We start from the raw sequence: 19,814 nt of genomic DNA, 5'->3' as shown, positions 1-19,814 counted from the left end.
ACCGTAAATAAAACCCCGACGAGCCTTATATTTGATTTAAATTATATCACATCAATAACATCCTCAATATATATATATGTAATTAATTAATTAATATATACTATTAATAACTCACCAATATGCACCGGGGACATTCTGCTTAACTTATAAACATACAAATATATATATATATTTACTTAGCAGCATATACAAATATCTTCACCCATAGACCACGCATTCCTTAACTTTTCTCTTATCCTAATTTCATTGCATTCACCCACTGAGTCACACTCACACACTGATTTCACATATATACATATAGATATATACATTAGCACACGGCACACTTACTGTGTTTAACCCTCACAATCAAATTAATATACACACAGTAAACTCACCACTCGCACACCGTGTATTAGTATGTATATATATATATATATACTTGCATACCAACTTAATACACCCTACACAGCATAATCACCCAAATTAACAAAATCACACTTATATTTAAAATCTAATCGTACGAAATTATTAATACATAATAACTTACTTACCCAGCTAATTAAACCACAAAAATTTCTCCTAATTTCCAACCTCAAAGCGCCTTCTTCTTCTTCCGAAAGCCCTCTGCTTGCTCACTGTTTTAACCCCAATTTAATCTCAATTTTAGCTTCAATTGAAGCAATTTAAAGCAGCAAAATTTCGACAAAAAGCATGGCCAATTTGGCCTTAAAATTAGCAAAAACAGAGACACGTGGAAGCTGCAGCAGGGGCACATCAGCGCGCGCCACGTGGCAACCAAGGGCTGCCCACCGCCTTACATGAAACGGCGCCGTTTTGGGCGCCTGAAGCTTAATAAAAATCAGCAAAACCCCCCACTATTTCCTTTAATCACACACACACCCCCACGTTTCTTTTATTCTTTATTTCACTTATACCCCCAGATTTCCAACAATTAATTTCCCACTTCTCAAATACAAATAATTTAATAATCACCTTAATTACAATAATTAATAATTATTAATCATTCCCAAATAATTTAATTAATTACTTTTAATTCCTTATTTTCCTCAAAACCACATAAATAAATATTTCCACTTAAATTCCCAATATCCTCAAACACCGATATTTATAATCATTATTTATTTTCAAATTTTGAGATATTATATTATATTTCATTTATATGTCTTCCTTCTAACCCAAAGGGATGGTGAAACAGGAGCTCGCAACGACAAGTAATGAGCTCCAACAATCAATTTGTCAAAGGGTGACGAACACCTGCAAGCACTCTGACGCTCAAGTCAATAAGAGAGTAAAATGAACAAAGTATCAGTAAGATAAAAGAGAACATACATTATCTCTGATGAGAGTTGGTTTATATAGAAGGATGAGAAATTTTTCTGCATGCTTGCATCGTGTGTTAGCAGGGTGATAAAATTGGATATCCGACACTGATGGGGCTTCATGATCATAGTATGGTGCCGACGAGACCTTTATTAATGTGAATGTGATTCGTCATTAATGAGAATGAGATCTGTCATTAATGAGGATGAGATCTTGAGCGAGCACCAAAGCATCTAACATGCGGCTACAATGATGCTATTGTAGGTTGGTGGAGGGCCAAGATCGAGCTAGGCGTCAAGATTGGGCCGCAAGCCAAGATTGGTCCAAGATAAAATTTGATTGATCCATGAGCCAAGATAGAGCTGGATTGGGCTAGAGGCTTGATTTGGGTTGGTATGATCTAATATGTAATTTGTAATATATATATATATATGTATGAGTGATCATTTTCTCATTAATTCCTGTTAAAGCTTTAGTAGGGTTGTTTGATTATTTACTACATGTGACTTACTAGAAAATGGTGGTGTGTGAAAAATTTTTGCAAAAAAGAAAAAATAAAATAAAAGTGCAATAACCACTTTTAAAATTTGAGTTAATTACAATCATATTTGTCACATTTTAAAAATATCAAAAACATCCGTCAAGGTATTACACAACCCCCAATACAGATGAGTTTTTTTATTGCTGATCACATCTCTGTCAAAATTGCAACAATCCTAATTAGTTGGTGACAATGAGCTTAAGAGCATCTCTAACCGAATATCAAATTGGTGCCATATTAAAATGCACTCCAATAAATACACTAATTTGGTATTCGGCGCAAACTTCAATTACCAAATTTGGTGTTAAGTGAATAGTTCACCAACACCAAATTTGTTTTTTAGTTTTATTTCCAATTTTACCTCTCTTTATATAACTTTAAAACAAATTATTATTCCATTTATATCTTTGATTACTTTTATTATATTTGTATATTTTAATTAATAATTAAAAATATAAATTAAATTATTATAAAAAATATATACGGGTGAAAATATTTTACTAAGATCTATAAAATGAGTATAATATTGAATATATTTTAAAATATTTAATATATATTATAACTACCATGTTAATATAAAATGAACTAATTTTGTTTATGTGTATGAAAAAAATTTATTTCAATAATTACTTGGTAGAAAGTAAATATTCTTAATATAAAAACTTAATAATATAATAAAAAGTAATAATATTTTCATTAACTTAAATAAAAAATACATGATAGAAATAGAAAAAAGTTTAAAATAAAAAAAACAATAACATGGCTTAAAAATAGTATTAATTAAATAATTATTTATAAAGTATTTTTTAAAGATGCCGTTTGCACCAATTTGGTGTTGAGCACGTTGGAGTGAACACAAATTTAGTGTTGAAAAATTTGATGTAAATTACTACTTGACACCAAAATAGTGTCAAATTTAGTATTATACATCGAAAATGCTCAAAGACACTGGTGAGTTTAGCGTGACCCCTACTCAAAAACAAATGAGAGGAAGAAATTAAATAAGAATTTTGTTGTTTAGAAAAATTGAACAAGATAACAATAAAGGTAAAATTGCAACAAAATTTGCACAAGATGAATATATTGTATTTTTTCAAGCGTAAAGGTCAAACAAAAAAACAGGATTGTTTGACATCTTGCTCGTGCTCATGGGTGTTACCGCAAGTAAAAGGAAAGTTGTGAATGTAATGATCCGTTAAAGGATCTAGAATTTATTTAAAAATTATTTAATTACTTATTTAATTTTTGACTTAAAAGAATTTGTCAATTAAATAATTAATGTAACAAATTAGAAATTTTTAAATGAGAAAATTAAATAATTAATGTGACAAATTAGAAATTTTTAAATGAGAAAATAGTATTTAATTGCATTTAGGCTACGTGAAAAATAAATGCAAGGGCGTGATGATAATTTAGAGATCTAAATAATAATTTTATATTATTAAAAATTATTCAATTAGTGATATTATATAATTAAAAGAGAATCCATACGCGAGAAGAAATTGGGAAGCCTTCAAGTTATAATAGGAGAGTGAGAGATGGGTTTATAAGGATTGCCCTTTATATATATATATATATGTATATATCCTCATATTGCTTTGCTTTCTCCTCACGTCGTGAAGGAACAGAGAGACAAGAAACTGCAACAGTGTTTGCATAGGAAGAGTTGTGCGACAAGTCATTGAATTCGATCAGGGAATCGAAAGGCAAGTTCTTTTTCCTGCATATATGTATCTATATACATATATGTGTTTACAGTGAAGTCATAAGCAAGTCATGCATTAGTTCTTGTAGCAATGTTTCAGGATATGATCTTTGATTCCTCCTTATATTTATTTCATATCGATTGAGACTTGTTTTCTCAAGATTTTATTCGGAATGGTGTAATAAAAATAAGTTTTGTTTCCAAATCTAGTCACTATAATTGTTCGTGATTGTCAAATTGATTTGCAGACATCTGAATGAGTTTATGGACATCCGAATGAGTTTTGATTTAATGAGAGTGACATCCGGATGTCAGAGAGCCCATCCAAATGAGTTCCTATAACATTCGAATGCCTATTGAAATATCCGGATGAGATCTTATATATCCGAATGAGTCTCCTTTACATTACCCCCATATCCGGATATGTTTATTATTTAATTGCAAGTGTTATCCAAATGACTTGTATCACATCCGAATGAGTCTTATATGTTTTGTGTGCGATATTCAGATGACATGAGTGTTATCCGAATAAGTTTTTGATATTATCATATCATCCGAATTAGTTTTTAATATCATCCGAATAATGTCTTGATATCATCCAAATGCCCTTCCTTGTATCCGAATGATTTTTTTAAGATATGAATATGTCTTCCAGTGAATCTTAATGCAAGTTATTAATTAGATAAAAAATTCAATACTTCCAAATATTGAATTTTCATGTCAAATATGATAAATTTAATATGCCCATATTAATAATTCGTAGAATCGTTATATTCCAATATAGTTGATGATGATCATATGACATGTTTAGCATTAATATATTACATGTATGATTTTATGTGCATACATTTTGATATGAGCACGGAGCATGACTTTATATGGAATACTTTATATTGCGTGTTAGCATATATGTGAACATTGCATTGTAATATGCGCGCCAGACGACTAGTCCACGAGGATCCCATAGTTTTAGTTACAGTTCAATTTATGAGTTGCTCGTCTAATGATAACCAGGGGGCTAGGGGCATATTATCCATAATATGTGCTTACAACTTTTATGTTTGCAGGATTATGTATTACGGATTATGTAGACTTTTGAGCCAAAGTTGCATTACCTGCATTTAATTACAAATTATGTGCATTGACATCTTGTAAATGCATTCTTTCAGTGAACCTTATTCTTTTAGTATAAGGACGGTTAGTATTTATGAGTATCGATGTTCTTCAATTCAATTTCAATTTTCTTTCATGATTATTATTTGGTGAGTTTTGTAACTTACTTTATACTTTTCACCATTCTAAGTTCTAGCGGAGGAGTTCTAGATGTGAGGCCTAGCAGCGTTGGTTAGTAGTGTGTGTACATCAAGCCCCCCAAGAACAAATATTTCTAGGTGTTGGTGTTATTTTTGAGTTTTGTTAGTTTAGGAGCATTTTTTATGTTCATTGAGGGATTTTCCTTGGACAACGTTTATGATTTTTAGTTTATGTTGATTATCTCATAGATTAGAGTATGTCACAGTTTGATTGAGATTTTCAATTATGATTGTTTAATTGAGTTGTTGATGTTTCTAGTTTAATTTTATGGTGAGTTTTATTTTATTTTATCTATTTTTTTCGTAACATCTCTTCTTAAACAGTTTTAGGGAAAAGGGTGTTTTAGTGAAACAGCAGTGTCGTTCTTGTTGCCGATCGAAGGAGCTGCGTTGCCGCCAACCGTCGTAAGGGAGGAGACTCACGCCGTTGGAAAGCCGCCGACCACCACCATTGAAGCTTGTAAATTGTAATCGGCTATCGCCGTTCAGCCCGAGAGAAGAAGATTAGCACCATCACGGATGGAGACTCGCGGCTTGCCATTGTCGCTGAGTCGTCGCTTGTTGCAGTCGCCTGGTCCTCCTAATGACGGATAAGACAACCAAGAGACGTGATTATTGCCGTTTGTTGCAAGGGGATTGTAAGCCTTCCGCCACCCCTCTCGGTTTGAGGAGACAGAAGTCGACTGCTTTGAAGTTCGGTCAAAGGAAGGTTTGACTATTTCGCTTAATCGTTTCTAGATCTTGGTCTCGGCTTTCATTGTAAAGCCTCGTCCTAACTCCTCACTTATTTTTAATAATAATAAATGAAAAAATATAATTTTTTTATAATAATTAATAATATGTCTAGTTTCTATATTTTGATGTAAGATTGGAATCTGGATAGCAAAGCGAAGTCATTAATTTTTGTTGGAAATTCTGTGTTTTTCTAACTTGGTGGGAGTGATGTCAAAAGAGTTGGGTCCAGTGAGGCCCTCCATTGGCCCTAAAAAGACAGGTGGAATTAGCCTTGAGTCGCTTGTGAACCCACCTAGAGCAGGCTCAGCTAGATCGGCCCTATAGGCTCCTCAGTAAAGCTTGGCATAGGCTTCCGAGCCTTGTCGGGCTAAGTGCAGCAAAAGTTTGCTTGGCCGACTCATATTTAAAATAATTTAAAAATAATTAAATATTAATATTTAAGATAAAAAATATTTTTAAAAATATAAACTTTACTTGTAAAATAAAAAATTAGAATGTAGATGTTAAAAGTTTAAAATTTGAAAGTTTTAATAATTTCTAATTCTATTTTTAAAAGTAACTAGTGATAAACCTGTGGAGAGTTTAATTTAAAATAAAAAATTAAACTTGTTATTTTAAATAATTTTAACAAAATTGATAATTATAATTTTTTTAATACTAAGTCTTTTTTCTCAAAATTTAAATTTAATTAATTATTTGTTATTTAATATGTTAATGGAGAACACTCTTAATTCAATGTACCGTCATTCAATGTTCTGAAGAATAATTAACACATTAAATAGGTTACTTGGCAAAACACTTATAAATTTTTTTATTTATTATATTATATTTATTTATAAATAAATATTATAAAATTTATAATATATCCACTCAAAGACGTTCGTTATTTTTTATTTATTTTATTATAAATATAAATTAAAATTCTTAAATTTGAATAAGAATAAGTTTTTCAATAATAACAAAACTTTAAAAATATGAATTTTAATTTTTTCTATAGTCTTAAAAATGTGATACCTTAAATATTAATTAGTATTAAAAAACCCAAACATTTGACAACCTTAAATAATTTTTTATGAATTTGTTAAGATATCACATTTTTAAGACTATAATATAATTATTAAAGTAAAATTAATAATTAATTAATCACTACCTTTGATTTAATGCAAGTTTTTGAGGGAAAAATTCACCATTGATTGACACTTAGCAAAATATTTTGCTTGACTATCTTATTTTAATATTATATATATATATATATAGAATAAAGATATAAAGATAAGATTTTAAATAAATGGACAATTTTTTATTATTTAATTAATAGTTCAAGTTGTCTATTAATATTTCTCAAAAAATTCATGCAAATTCAATACAAATTTTAGAAGCAAAAATAGCTTAGCAGATTTTTGGAGGGAAAAAAAAATTGCAAACTATTCTACTTTAATAAAATATATTATATATTATTATATTATATAAAGATAAGATTTTATTTAATGGACAATTTTCTGTGACTTAATTAATATTTTAAGTGTCTATTCATATTCCTCATAAATAGTATTTATTTTTGATTGATTGACAAATTAATTAAATATTTAATATTTACATAATAATGTATTGAAAAACCCGAATTGAAAAACTCATATATTTAAAATTTATTATTAATTTTACAGTAATTAGTGCTTATTATTTTGAAGTAATTAAAAAATTTAAATTATTAATGCAATAAGTACTAAATGCAAATTATTAATGCAAGTTTTGGAAAAAGAAAAATTTCAGACTATTCTACTTATATATATAAAGATATTAAGTTTTAAAGATTCAAACTTCAACGATACATATTTAGAATTCTTTTTTAAGTGATTATGGTAGATATAATTTTTTTGTAAAATAGTGCAAATTGTGTATGAAATATAAATTATTTGAGATTTATTAATTATCATTCTGAATTTGGTGCATTGTTTATATAATTTCTAAAATATAAAAAATTATTAAATTAAATATAAAAAATCAAAATTTATAATTTAAATTATTTATAATTTTCTTTTTTATAAAATCAAAATTTAGCCGAGTATAATATGGAGAGTCCACACATTCATCCCAAAACATAAAATTACCAATAAATAATATGTCTTAATGTCTCCCTAATATTTAAGTCATGTAATAATAGTCTTATAACAAACTTTGACATTTATAAGATAAACATTTGAAAATGACGGTGATAATGGTTTGGGTCGATCACTATTAGTTCTATTCAAAATCGAATGTATTTGGTAGAAATTTTTAGTCCCAAACTTATCTAAAACTTGCTTGACCTACAAAGGCTAGGCTTAGTCTCTTCACATATCTTGCAACAATCAAATCAACTTTGGTATATAAAAGATATAATAAAATACTCATATTTAATAAATGATATATTTATCTTTTGAAATTCATGCTATTATGTAAGTGTATTGTGAGATAAAAAAAAGTCATGATCGTGCCACATGAACAGTCAAATCCTAGCATATGAGTCAGTTTAGACAAGTGAAGATATGGATTCAAATTGAGATAAATCTAATTATTTGAGTCGAGTCTTTTATTTGAATCGAGAGTTGAATTCTAATTTACATATTTTAGAAAATATGTTGTCTTTAGAAAACTTCAAGGACACGTATTTTTGTAATTTCATGTGGAACCAAAATTCTGCCACCATGAGATTTGAAGTACAGAAAATCCAAACACACACAATATGACATGCAAACCCCTAATTACCACATTTTCTACATTTTTTATTAGAATGAGTGTTTATTCTCCAAGAGTTAACTCTATTTGATTTTTAACTCTTTGAAGGTTCAGAACGCACCGGTCTCTTAGCGACGACACCTACCTTGGCTACTCTCATCTTAGAGTATCTCCATTGTACATGTGGCCCTAATTAACATGTTAACATTTATTTATATAAATTAAAATAGACAATAATGCACCTAACAATTAAGCAAGCAAACCCACATCTCATACCATGCATGCAAATAACGGTCAAGTGTCACAATTTAATTTCTAGTTGATTTATGTTTGTGTTTGATTTACACGATCCAATCCTAACATGTAGTATAAATTTTTTAATATGTTATTTTGAATCACTAAAATTTAATAAATATCTATTATGCACATAACATTTTAATTTTAATCTTTTTTCAAATATTTTATGAAAAAAGATTCTCATCAATGTTACACCTTTCAATTCTAATTCTGGAAAAATAAGAGCTGAGAAACACCGAACGTCACTAAAGCAAATTAATAGTAGTAATAGACAAAACTACAGTCTACTTTGGTGGAATTTAATTTATCAAAAAAAACTGTAACGAACAAAAGATAAGTCATAAGCCCCACGACATGCTAGTCGGCTGCCAAAAAAAAATAAAATAAAAGTTGCTACTGGCAAAGGAATCCAGGAAGGACAATCCCATGTCATGTGCATCTGTTTGTTTACCGACTTTGCCCTGGATATAAACTCAAAATTGCCTTGCCATCGGCGTTCCCACCTGCAAACTCGCCGGTGTATCAATAATATATATGTGTATGTGTGTGTATATATATATATATATGTAGAGAGAGAGAGAGAGAGAGAGATTCATCAGATTCCTCCGTGGGAACGCTTTTCAAGTATTTCCACCGTCGATATCTCTTTGGGATTTCATCAGTGTCAAGTCAAACATTCAATAGTGCTACGTTTTTCATATATATCACATTATATAATATTGTATTGATTTTAGCAATCATTTAATGATAGATATAGATGTATCTATATATATATAATATCCATAATTGTTGACACCCTCTTTCCAGCTGCTCCGTTTGCCTGCTGTTTTCTGCCATAGATTCAGTCGCCCAGGTATCTCCATTTTCTTCTCAAAATTTGATTACGGGGTTGCCCGCCATGCATTGTGCGTTTCTTCAGTTTTGTGTTTAAGTGGAAGCCTAGGAATGTGAAATTGTTCAAGAAAATAGTTACATCGACTGTCCAAAAGATGTACCTTGATGCTCGTCTTCGTGAGATTTTGGTTGAGCTCTTAACCGTTCATCCCTCCCCTCTCCTCCCTAAATAAAACTCCCTACCAAGGTCTTTTTACTTATAACCTGGTATTATACTTGGCCGCGAAAAAGCATGGAGAAACTGCTGATGAGGTGACCTAACTTTACCATCTGGTCTACCAAATAGCTGCTGTACTAATTAAAATGTAGAGCCAAGAACAGGGATGCAACAATAAATTAAAACTCAAATCAATACCTGGTGGTTGGTAGACGTGTTTCAATTTATCATTCTGCATCGCTCTTCTTTCATCATCTGTAGGAAAGTCCTCTCTCACTCTCTCTTGTTTTAGGAATCTTTAATCTGCAGCATTTGTCCACATGTAGCTGTTTCAAGTTCTATGTCTATGTTTCTTTCTTCCAATATCCTTACTTTTTTGCAGTAAATAAACATTTTTTGAAGCACGCGCGAGCGGGAAGAAGTCACGACTATGTCTGATGCAACTGAAGCTCCACTTAGGCTTGATGTTTGTTGCTCGAACTTTCTGGTTAAAGGGTTTGTCTTATTTCCAGAATATTGATTTTTGGCTGTGTTGTTGTTTTGATATTTCAGGGCAAGTATGGGGCAATCGTTGTTTGTTGGATCCTTGGACTTGGTGCTCTTGTTTCCTGGAACAGCATGTTGACAATAGGAGATTACTACTATAAACTGTTCCCAGTAAGCAGCCCCTGCCTTTTAGCTCTAATCTCTACCCATTTGGGGATATCTAATTGCAGTCTTTGTGAGTAATTTGATCTTAATTTTTCATTGAAATATGATTGTTGAGAACCCATGTCAATTTTTAACATTTGGGTTAGTTTATGGTTCTGTGGAGGAGTCCCTATTTAGAAGAACACATTTTTTTTTTGTAAAGATTAGGTTTTATTGTTCTAGAATTCTATACTTAATTTGTTTAGAGGACTGCTAAGAATGTTATGCCTTTGTCTGCTAGTTCGGTTTGGATTTCTAGTAGGTAGGATTGTGCAAGTATATAAACACCTCACGAGCGCATAATCAGTCTTGAGTGCTGATTATTGAATACAAAATCCGAACCCTTCTTTCTTGGGTACTCCCCCCCCCTCTGTTTGTGTGAGTCATCTCCCTTCAAGTAAGAATGTCATTTCATTATTCATGAGAAGCTAGGGTTCCTTCATGGCGGTTAATATATGATTGATGGCAGTTTTGTAACAACTGACGCATGAAAATTTATTGTGAGATTCTTTCAATTGTTTGAAAAACCTGTATGTGATGTCTGCCAATTCTGTGTAAGAATTAAATTGGTTGTAACAGATTTGATTTTGTAATAGACTTGTAATTTTTAAAATATTTCAACAGCATTAATTTGATGAAGTAGTTCTTTTTTTGAAGCACTACCATCCTGCAAGGGTACTTACACTGGTTTATCAACCATTTGCACTTGTAACAATGGCTATACTTGCACATTTTGAGTCGAGGATTGATACAAGGCGGCGTAACTTGACCGGATTCATCCTTTTCTTCCTAAGCACCTTGGCTCTCCTAGTTGTAAGTACTGCAGATACTCTTAAATCTTTATCAGTGTTTTGGTCTATAGGCTCACCAAATCAGGCCGCCATTTCTTTCGTTTGTACAGTTGGATTTAGCCACATCAGGAAAGGGAGGAATTGGAAATTATATTGGCATATGTATCATTGTTGCTGCCTTTGGAGTCGCAGATGCTCATGTTGAAGGAGGATTAGTCGGAGACCTATCGTTCATGTCCCCCGAGTTCATCCAAGTAAGCATGCAGTTAGAGCCATATTTCTTCCAATTCTTTTGTTGCTTTGTTTCTCTAGCTATTTAGATCATATCTCAAGCTTTACAAACATTGCTGCAATGAAACTTGCAGTCCTTCCTAGCTGGTATGGCTGCATCAGGAGTTCTCACCTCTGCCTTGAGGCTAATCTCCAAAGCTGCATTTGAAAACTCCAATAATGGTCTTCGCAAGGGAGTTAGTATGTAAATTTTCTCTCATTGATAAAATATCCCTTGTGGAGAAAAACTATTTGAATGTTGTTAATCTGATGTTTTGGTTCAGTTCTTTGATTAATCTTATAGCCAAAGCCAACCAAAATTTCAGACATCATTATATTAAATGGAGGAAATTAGTTAAGGCCATGGGATTTGAATCAATAACTGATGCTTTAAACTATAGAAACAAGCCATATTTTATTTATTGCTAACTACATCTACTACTGTTGTCTATTTGCAGTGTTATTCCTTGCAATCTCGACACTCTTCGAGTTTGTATGCATCTTCCTATATGCATTCTTCTTCCCTAGACTACCGATTGTGAAGTACTACCGCGCAAAGGCAGCATCAGAAGGATCAAAAACTGTTTCATCAGACCTTGCAGCTGCCGGCATTCCAACAGAAGCAAGCCAAGGAGTATGTAAACTCTGATTCGAGTCTTATGCCAAATGTACTTTAAAAAAACAAAAACAAAAACAAAAAAAATGTTCTGATGCAGAACTCTAAACAAGCTATGGCATCCATGCATCACAGGGTGAAGATGGTGATAAACTGCAACAGCGACTAAGCAACAAACAATTATTCTTTCAGAACATAGACTATGCATTGGATTTGATCTTGATTTATGTCCTGACTTTGTCAATTTTCCCTGGCTTCTTGTATGAAAACACGGGATCACACCAATTGGGCTCCTGGTAAGTGATAATTCAACATTTCAAAAAAGGAGACTCTCTCTTCTGTACTTGGGATTCTGTCGTGTTTTGTATTATTTCAACATTTCTTTTACACACATTCAGCATTAGTGTTTTTATTTTCACAGCCTAACAGAACCGCACTAGAAAAGAAAAAAGATTTAGTCTAGTGTCTATTGACAATCAAGTTTCGAATTCCTTCACTAAAATGTAAAGAAAATGATTTTATTAAAGTTTCTTTTGCTTGTCTTCTGAAGGTCTTTATAACGATCACTGAAATTTTCAGGGGAAACAAACAGCACACCATTTAGCCTCCCAACAATCTATAGCAGTCCCTACTGAAAGTTCCTTGAGTTCAATTCTGGTCACTGATCATCTCATCTATTACCACTTCACTAGATTATTCATAAACAAAATCTGTATTTACACTTGTACGCTCGCAGATTATGGGAACTATCAGAAATTATTCAGATTGCTCTATGTAATCTTCCAGGTACGCACTTGTTCTGATAGCAATGTACAACACTTGTGATTTTATATCACGATACATTCCCCTTATCAAAAGCCTCAAGTTAAAATCGAGAAGAGGGCTTATGCTTGCAACGATGTCTCGCTTCTTGTTCATCCCTGCATTCTATTTCACTGCAAAATATGGCGATCAGGGATGGATGATAATGCTGACATCCTTGTTGGGACTGACAAATGGCTATCTCACCGTCTGCATCCTCACAGAAGCTCCAAAGGGCTACAAGGTTAGTTATTTTTCATCTCATGTAATATTGTTCGACAGATTTGAAACTGCTTTTCGCTGCTGATGATCGAGTTCTTCTTGATATTTGGGTTCTTGTAGGGTCCGGAGCAAAATGCACTGGGGAATTTGCTTGTGCTGTGTCTTCTAGGGGGCATATTCTCTGGAGTTGCTCTTGGTTGGCTGTGGCTTATTGGAAATGAGCAGTTTTAAAAGCACAATTTCTTCAGACATGGATGTGGAACATACTTTGCTGCTGAATTTTTCAACTTGGATATGGAACGGAAGCCTTGAACCATCAATTCAGTGGCACATACATAGTGTAGCATGTTGCTTGTTAATTGCCATACAAAACCATCCTTTGGTTGTCAATTTGTTGTTCCAGAGCTGTATGAGTTCTGCTTGTTAATTTTTTTGTATATTTGAATTTTAAACTATCAATTTAACAAAATAATTATTTACTTGTGGATGAAAAATTATTGCATACATTAAGTATACAATTTGGTGTGGGAAATACATGACATATGATACAATATAATGACTTTATTGAGAATATGCTAATGAATAAAGATGGCTGAAGATCTAAAATTTATATGATCAATCACTGTTGCATGCGTGTCTTGAATTGCCCCGTCGAGCCACAAATATTGACTTCAATGTAAATTTGAAAGCCAACATAAATCTTGGGTTAGTTAATTTAATCTTGTGTTACTAAAGATATAGGAACCGATCAAAATTAAGGTTGGTTAATTTAATAACAAAAGAAAATTTGTAAGCCTATTAATTATATGGATGTAGTTTTTTGGTGGACACAAGACAAAAAGAAGATGATAATTAAGAGATTTGAGAGGTGTGAATTATGTAAATTTTTTAAAATACTTAGTAAAATTTTTTTGATCGACGTAAAATACTAATTTGGGATGACCGTTCTTGCGCACCCCAAGTGCTTTCATGCATTTGATTACGTTAAAATAAATAAATTGCAAGTGTGAGGCTTCGTCTCATAGTGCAAGACGAGAATCAAATTCATGACTTATTGCTTGCTCGATCTATACTTGGGGCACATATAAAATACTAAGTTAATCAAAATGAATCTTTACACTTATGTGTTGAATGTTCATTTCCGTGCATGTGTGATTTTGAGAGGAATCATCAAATCCACAGCACCCACTAACTTATACCAAGGCCTCCCATTATTGTTGCATCTGATGTTTACACAACCTAGACATGGCCAAAATTGAACCGGACCGGCGGTTCGAACCGGAACCGGACCGGCCGGAACCGGACCCGGAACCGGCCGAACCGGAACCGGAACCGGAACCGGACCGAACCGGCGAAATTCGGTCCGGTTCCGGTTCAAGGTTCCGGAGAACCGGAACCGCCGGTTCCGCGGAACCGGAACCGCCGGTTCCGCGGAACCGGAACCGGAACCGCCGGTTCCGGTCCGCGGAACCGGAACCGGAACCGCCGGTTCCGGTCCGCGGAACCGGCCCCCCTCCCCCCCCGTGCGCGTGCGGCCGCGCACGGTGCACCCCCCCCCTCCCCCCGTGCGCGGCCCCCCCCCCTCCCCCCCGTGCGCGGCGCGCCCCCCCCCCCCCCCCCCCCCCCAACGGTCCAAATTGGACCGTTGGACAGCCCCCCCCCCCCCCCCCCAACGGTCCAAATTGGACCGTTGGACGACAGCCCCCCCCCCCCCCCCCCCCCCCCCCAACGGTCCAAATTGGATTGGACCGTTGGAACCCCCCCCCCCCCCCCCCCCCCCCCTCAAACTTTTTTTTTTTTTTTAAATTTTATAATTCCTATCTATATATACCCCTCCCTCCCCCACTCATTTTTCACACTTTCTCTCTATCTCTCTCTCTCTCTCTCTCAAGTCTCAAGCTATTATTATTCTCTCAATTTTGTCTCTCATTTAATATTTTAATTTCAATTTCTTCAATCTTCTCATTTTGTTATTTATCAATTTATTCAATTATATTATTAATTATTTATTACTTGTTACTATATTATTTTATCATTATTATATTTTTTTATTATCATACTTTTTTCAAAAAAATGGCAAGTGAAGGTAGAAATGTTGAAAATGTTGAGTTTGAAGCTCAAAATTTTCAAACACAAGAGAGTGAAACTCAACAAAAGGGAGGTGGAAAAATTTCTACTTCTGATATTTTTAATATTCATTTCAAGAAAACACCAAAAGGAGATGGTAAATTTGATGTATCTTGTAATTATTGTAATCAAGTATACAAATTCAAGCAAGGAGGTGGATATGGTACTTTCGCCCGACATTTGCAAACAAAGCACCCGCTCAAGGTTGGATTGAGCCGCGATCAAACACAAATATCCGGGTTTGCTACCTCTTCAAACTCTCCTCAATTATTTCATTATAATGAAGCTAATTGTAGGTCTGGTTTAGCTGAAATGGTAGCAATTGATCATTTATCTTTTAGTTTTGGTGAAAAATTAGGTTTTACTCGATTTTGTCAAAACTTTGTTAATCCTAGTTTTAAATCAATTCCTAGAAATACTTTGAAAAGGAATTTGTTAAAATTGTTTAAAAACTCAAAAATTGAATTGATAACATATTTTCAAAACAATAATATTAATGTTTCTATTTGTAGTGATATTTGGAGTGATCATTGGCAAACTCATTCATATATGGGTATTACTTGTCATTGGGTTGATGAAAATTATGTTTTACAAAAAAGAATTCTTGCGTATCGATGTTTTGATGAAAGTCATAATGCTGAAAATATTTGTAGAATAATTCAACAAATTTTACAAGAATATAGATTAGTTAATAGAATTTTTTCAATTTCTTTTGATAATGCATCGGCTAATACTGCTTCTATTAATGAATTGAAAAGAATTTGCCAACCAAATTTTGGTGGAAGATTTTTTCATGTTAGATGTGCATGTCATGTTTTAAATTTATGTGTTCAAGATGGTATTAAGTCACTTAATTCTTATTTAGATCCAATTAGAAATGTTATTTCTTATATTTGGGTACACCCTCGAACTGCAAAAGCATGGGCACATTTTTGCACCTCCAATGGTCAAACCCCAAAACGTTTTTCAAAAGATGTCCCTACTCGTTGGAACTCAACTTTTAAATTACTTAATCAATCTTTTGAATATAAAGATTTATTGTGTTCTTTTGCAGCAAATTATATTCCACAATATCCTATTTTTCCAACTATGTGGAATGTTTGTAGTTCAATTTTGAATATTTTACGAATTTTTAATGATGCTACTCATACACTTAGTAGTGTTTATAAACCAACTTCACATCAATTTTTAATAGAAGCAATGAATGTGGCCGGTGTATTAATGGAAGGAATTAATGTTGAAGAAATTTGTCATGCTGTTTTAGAAATGAGAGAAAAATGGTTACGTTATTATCAATTTATTCCTGAAATTTTTCTTGTTACTATGGTATTTGATCCTAGGTGTAAATTTGATGGTTTAATTGAGTGTTTGTCTAACTATTATTCGTTGTTAGGATTAGAAAATAATGAAGAAATTGATGTGAATATTATAATTTCTAAGGTTAGAACTTTATGCAATCAATTATATGAAGCATATGTTATTGCTCCTAGTAGTGAAGAATCATTTCCATCCATGGCTCCGCATTCCTCTTCCTCCCAACCAATGAAATGGGGTCATAAATTTTTAGATCAAAGGAGGAAAAAACCTAGATCGAGCTCACATTCGGAGCTCGAAACTTATCTAACCACAGTTTTTGAGTTTGGTGATGATACAGGTTTAAATTTTGAAATTTTGGAGTGGTGGAAAAGGCACAAGGAGACATTTCCAACTCTTGCAATTATTGCAAGTCAACTTCTTGCAGTTCCAGCTTCAACTGTAGCCGTTGAACAAACATTCAGTAGTGGAGGCAACATTTTGGACGAAAGAAGATCAAGATTGGCTCCAGAATCATTGGAAGCTCAAGTTTGCCTCGATGATTGGGAAAGAGCTAACATGCGACGTCAAGAAGAACTTATCCATTCATCATCATCTGACGAATGGGTTAATGATGGTTCAACAACGGCGACTTCCGACTCCAATGAAGATGCGTAGGATCCAAGTCCATATTTTATTTTTTTTCACATTTGTAAAAATTAATTACTTGTATTACATTTTTGTTGTAATTATTTTTTAATGAAATTAAGTCTAATTCTATTTTTTATTTTTTATTTTTCACATTTGTAAAAATTAATTACTTATATTACATACTTGTTTAGTTGTTTTAATTATTTTTAATGAAATTATTACTTATATTTCTTCAATTTTTAGTAGTGTTTTTTTATTAAAAATATGGTTGAGAATATTTATATTTACAATTACATTTAACAATTAAAAATCGAAACCAAACCGAACCGAACAACGGAACAAGGACCAAAATTGAATACAACAATATTTAAAAAAAAATTAAAAAAATTCGGTTTGAACCGGAACCGGAACCGTTGACCGAACCGGCTCAAACCGTTGACCGAACCGGTCCAAACCGTTGACCGAACCGGCACGAACCGGAACCGGAACCGAACCGTCCCAAACCGCCCTTGGGCGGTTCGGTTCAGGTTCAAAGATTTCTTGAACCGGAACCGGCGGTTCATGAACCGGAACCGGCGGTTCATGAACCGTGGCCATGTCTAACACAACCCACAGAAAGAGCAATGGGATTAGAGATTACAATGCGACACTCTGTTTACGTAAAACAAAATTTGGGCTTTTCGGGTGGGCTGAGATATTACAGTGCTTGTTTGGATGGGCTTGGAATGGTAGATTGAGCCCAGATTTGGCCCCGAGAAGATAAAGAGATGGCCCAATTTCAGAAACGCCTGTCCAAACATGGCCCAGCCTCAGCAGCCATGGCCACGGCGGCTAGACAAACTTAGACCTCAATCAACCTTAGAAAACAGCAAAACACCCCCTAAATTATTGGTTAAGCCACCATTTCTATAGATAAAAGTGGTTATTTGGGAAGTTATTCAATGGCCACCGTAATTATGAGGCATCCGCTCTCTCTTTGTCGAGCAAACCACATATTCTCATGCAGTCTTCTTGCCTTTCAAGAAATTCTTCCGTGAAGAGGAAACCTTTGAAGTACAGGAGAATATTCTATCTTCATCTTCTGGGAATCCAATCATTGCTTGTTCGTGTGATATTCTGATTCTATTTCCCCCTCTCCATGCTCCCACTTTTGCTTATAACAATGGAAAGAGTTCAATGTACTCAACTTCATTAATTCATATGATCATATCAACGTTGCTGCCTTAATTAGTCCATTTTCCTGGAAATGTTTTCTGTATTTTCTTTGAAGTCATAGGTTTTCTCAGTGCTCGTGCATTGTTAATTCATTCATTTTCTTCTTTTACCATCTTAATAAAACCAACCGTTCTGCATGTGTTCATCCTTGACCCTTGCATTGCCGTTTATATTTTCTTTTGTGGGCTTACTGAAGTACATATATGTGTATATATACATATCAATTAATTTTCTACATTCTTCAAACCCATCATTAATTTTCTTTGGGTTATAGTTGAAGCTTTTTCTATTAAAGTTGGCAAGAAGAATAGACGTTATATATATATATATATATCTAGGAATACGATGATGCTGGCCATCTCTAATGTTTTTCGATGTCGAAAACAAATTACGCGAAGTCCTGTCAGGTTTTTGATAACCAGGAACGGGCACAGAGAGCCGATCCACCTGGCATGGGAAAGGCCCGAAATTGGGTGGACTAAGCTAAACTTTGATGGTTCATGCAAGGGGAAGACAGGAAAAGCCAGCATTGGAGGAGTGTTCAGAAACCACAAGGCCGAGTTTGTGCTTGGCTACGCCGAGTCCATAGGCAGAAGCACCAGCACCATTGCGGAGCTGGTGGCACTTCGCCGAGGCCTCGAGCTGGTGCTCGAGAACGGGTGGGACGATGTCTGGCTCGAAGGCGATTCGAAGACGTTGATTGAAATAATCTCTTGGCAGAGAAGACTTGTGCTTAGATGTGCAGAAGCACAGAGGCATGTGAGTGACATTCATTCGATGATTCCAGAAGTCAAGAATTGCATTGTGACTCATGTTTATAGGGAAGGGAATAGAGTGGCTGATAAGTTTGCACAGATTGGGCATCAGTTGAAGAAGCCTGAGATCTGGAGGGGCTTTCCCCCTTATCAGGTTTTGCCCATTATGAATGAAGATGCTGAGGGTAAGATTCAAATTCGACGAAGATGATATATATGTGTTTTTGGTCGTTTGCATGGATTTATTTTGTCAATGTGACGCATATTATGGATTTGTATATATTGAGTGGCTTGCATGTAAATTATATACTTTTTAATTGAGCGTTCCAGCAAAGCTCAAATTCATTGTTCATTAATGTAAATATTTTTCTTCAAAGTTCAAATTTGAAGGATATGTTGAGCAATCTGTGTCTTTTTAATTATTATCATTATTATGTCTATTAAATGGCATGTTGATTGAAAGATCAAAACAGCTAGCGCTACCTGCGGCAAATTTGAGAAGGTTTGATGAATTTGATACAAGGAGACATTTTGCACCAAATTAACAGATGGCTTGAGCCCGTTAAACAATAAGGCTGTGTTTGGAACTAGGAATTTTCCATGGAAAGGAAAACGAAAGGATTGAGGTGCTAGTAAGACTTACTAATTTCCTTCTTTTTCACGTTCGGCATCACTTTAATGCTGCTTTAGTAACTACAGGATT

At 33.8% G+C, this 19,814-nt stretch overlaps 1 protein-coding gene across 2 annotated transcripts; it reads left to right on the top strand.

Annotated features, from left to right (window-relative positions):
• Positions 1-9,224: 9,224 nt before the first annotated feature.
• Positions 9,225-13,564, top strand: LOC127794066 (equilibrative nucleotide transporter 3-like). Of its 2 annotated transcripts, none has more exons than XM_052324951.1 (10): positions 9,225-9,482; positions 10,063-10,146; positions 10,233-10,337; positions 11,028-11,183; positions 11,272-11,415; positions 11,527-11,632; positions 11,890-12,065; positions 12,183-12,343; positions 12,834-13,092; positions 13,191-13,564. In XM_052324951.1, exons 2-10 carry the CDS (start codon positions 10,111-10,113, stop codon positions 13,299-13,301), a joined length of 1,254 nt encoding a protein of 417 aa, XP_052180911.1. In that variant the 5' UTR covers positions 9,225-9,482; positions 10,063-10,110; the 3' UTR covers positions 13,302-13,564. The 2 variants fall into 2 exon arrangements, with proteins under 2 accessions (XP_052180911.1, XP_052180912.1); XM_052324952.1 differs by lacking the exon at positions 9,225-9,482 and adding an exon at positions 9,501-9,775.
• Positions 13,565-19,814: the final 6,250 nt, after the last annotated feature.

The sequence above is a fragment of the Diospyros lotus genome, chromosome 2 (genome assembly GCF_014633365.1).
Source record: "Diospyros lotus cultivar Yz01 chromosome 2, ASM1463336v1, whole genome shotgun sequence".
NCBI classification, from domain to species: domain Eukaryota; kingdom Viridiplantae; phylum Streptophyta; class Magnoliopsida; order Ericales; family Ebenaceae; genus Diospyros; species Diospyros lotus.
This window is presented reverse-complemented; position numbering and strand designations above follow the sequence as displayed.

Excerpts from the sequence above, each read along its gene's own strand:
- LOC127794066 (XM_052324951.1), top strand. The coding sequence starts at position 10,111 with ATGTCTGATGCAACTGAAGCTCCACTTAGGCTTGAT. Across the intron at positions 10,147-10,232 it reads AAGCTCCACTTAGGCTTGAT|GGCAAGTATGGGGCAATCGT; the intron begins GTTTGTTGCTCG and ends TTGATATTTCAG. Across the intron at positions 11,184-11,271 it reads GCACCTTGGCTCTCCTAGTT|TTGGATTTAGCCACATCAGG; the intron begins GTAAGTACTGCA and ends TCGTTTGTACAG.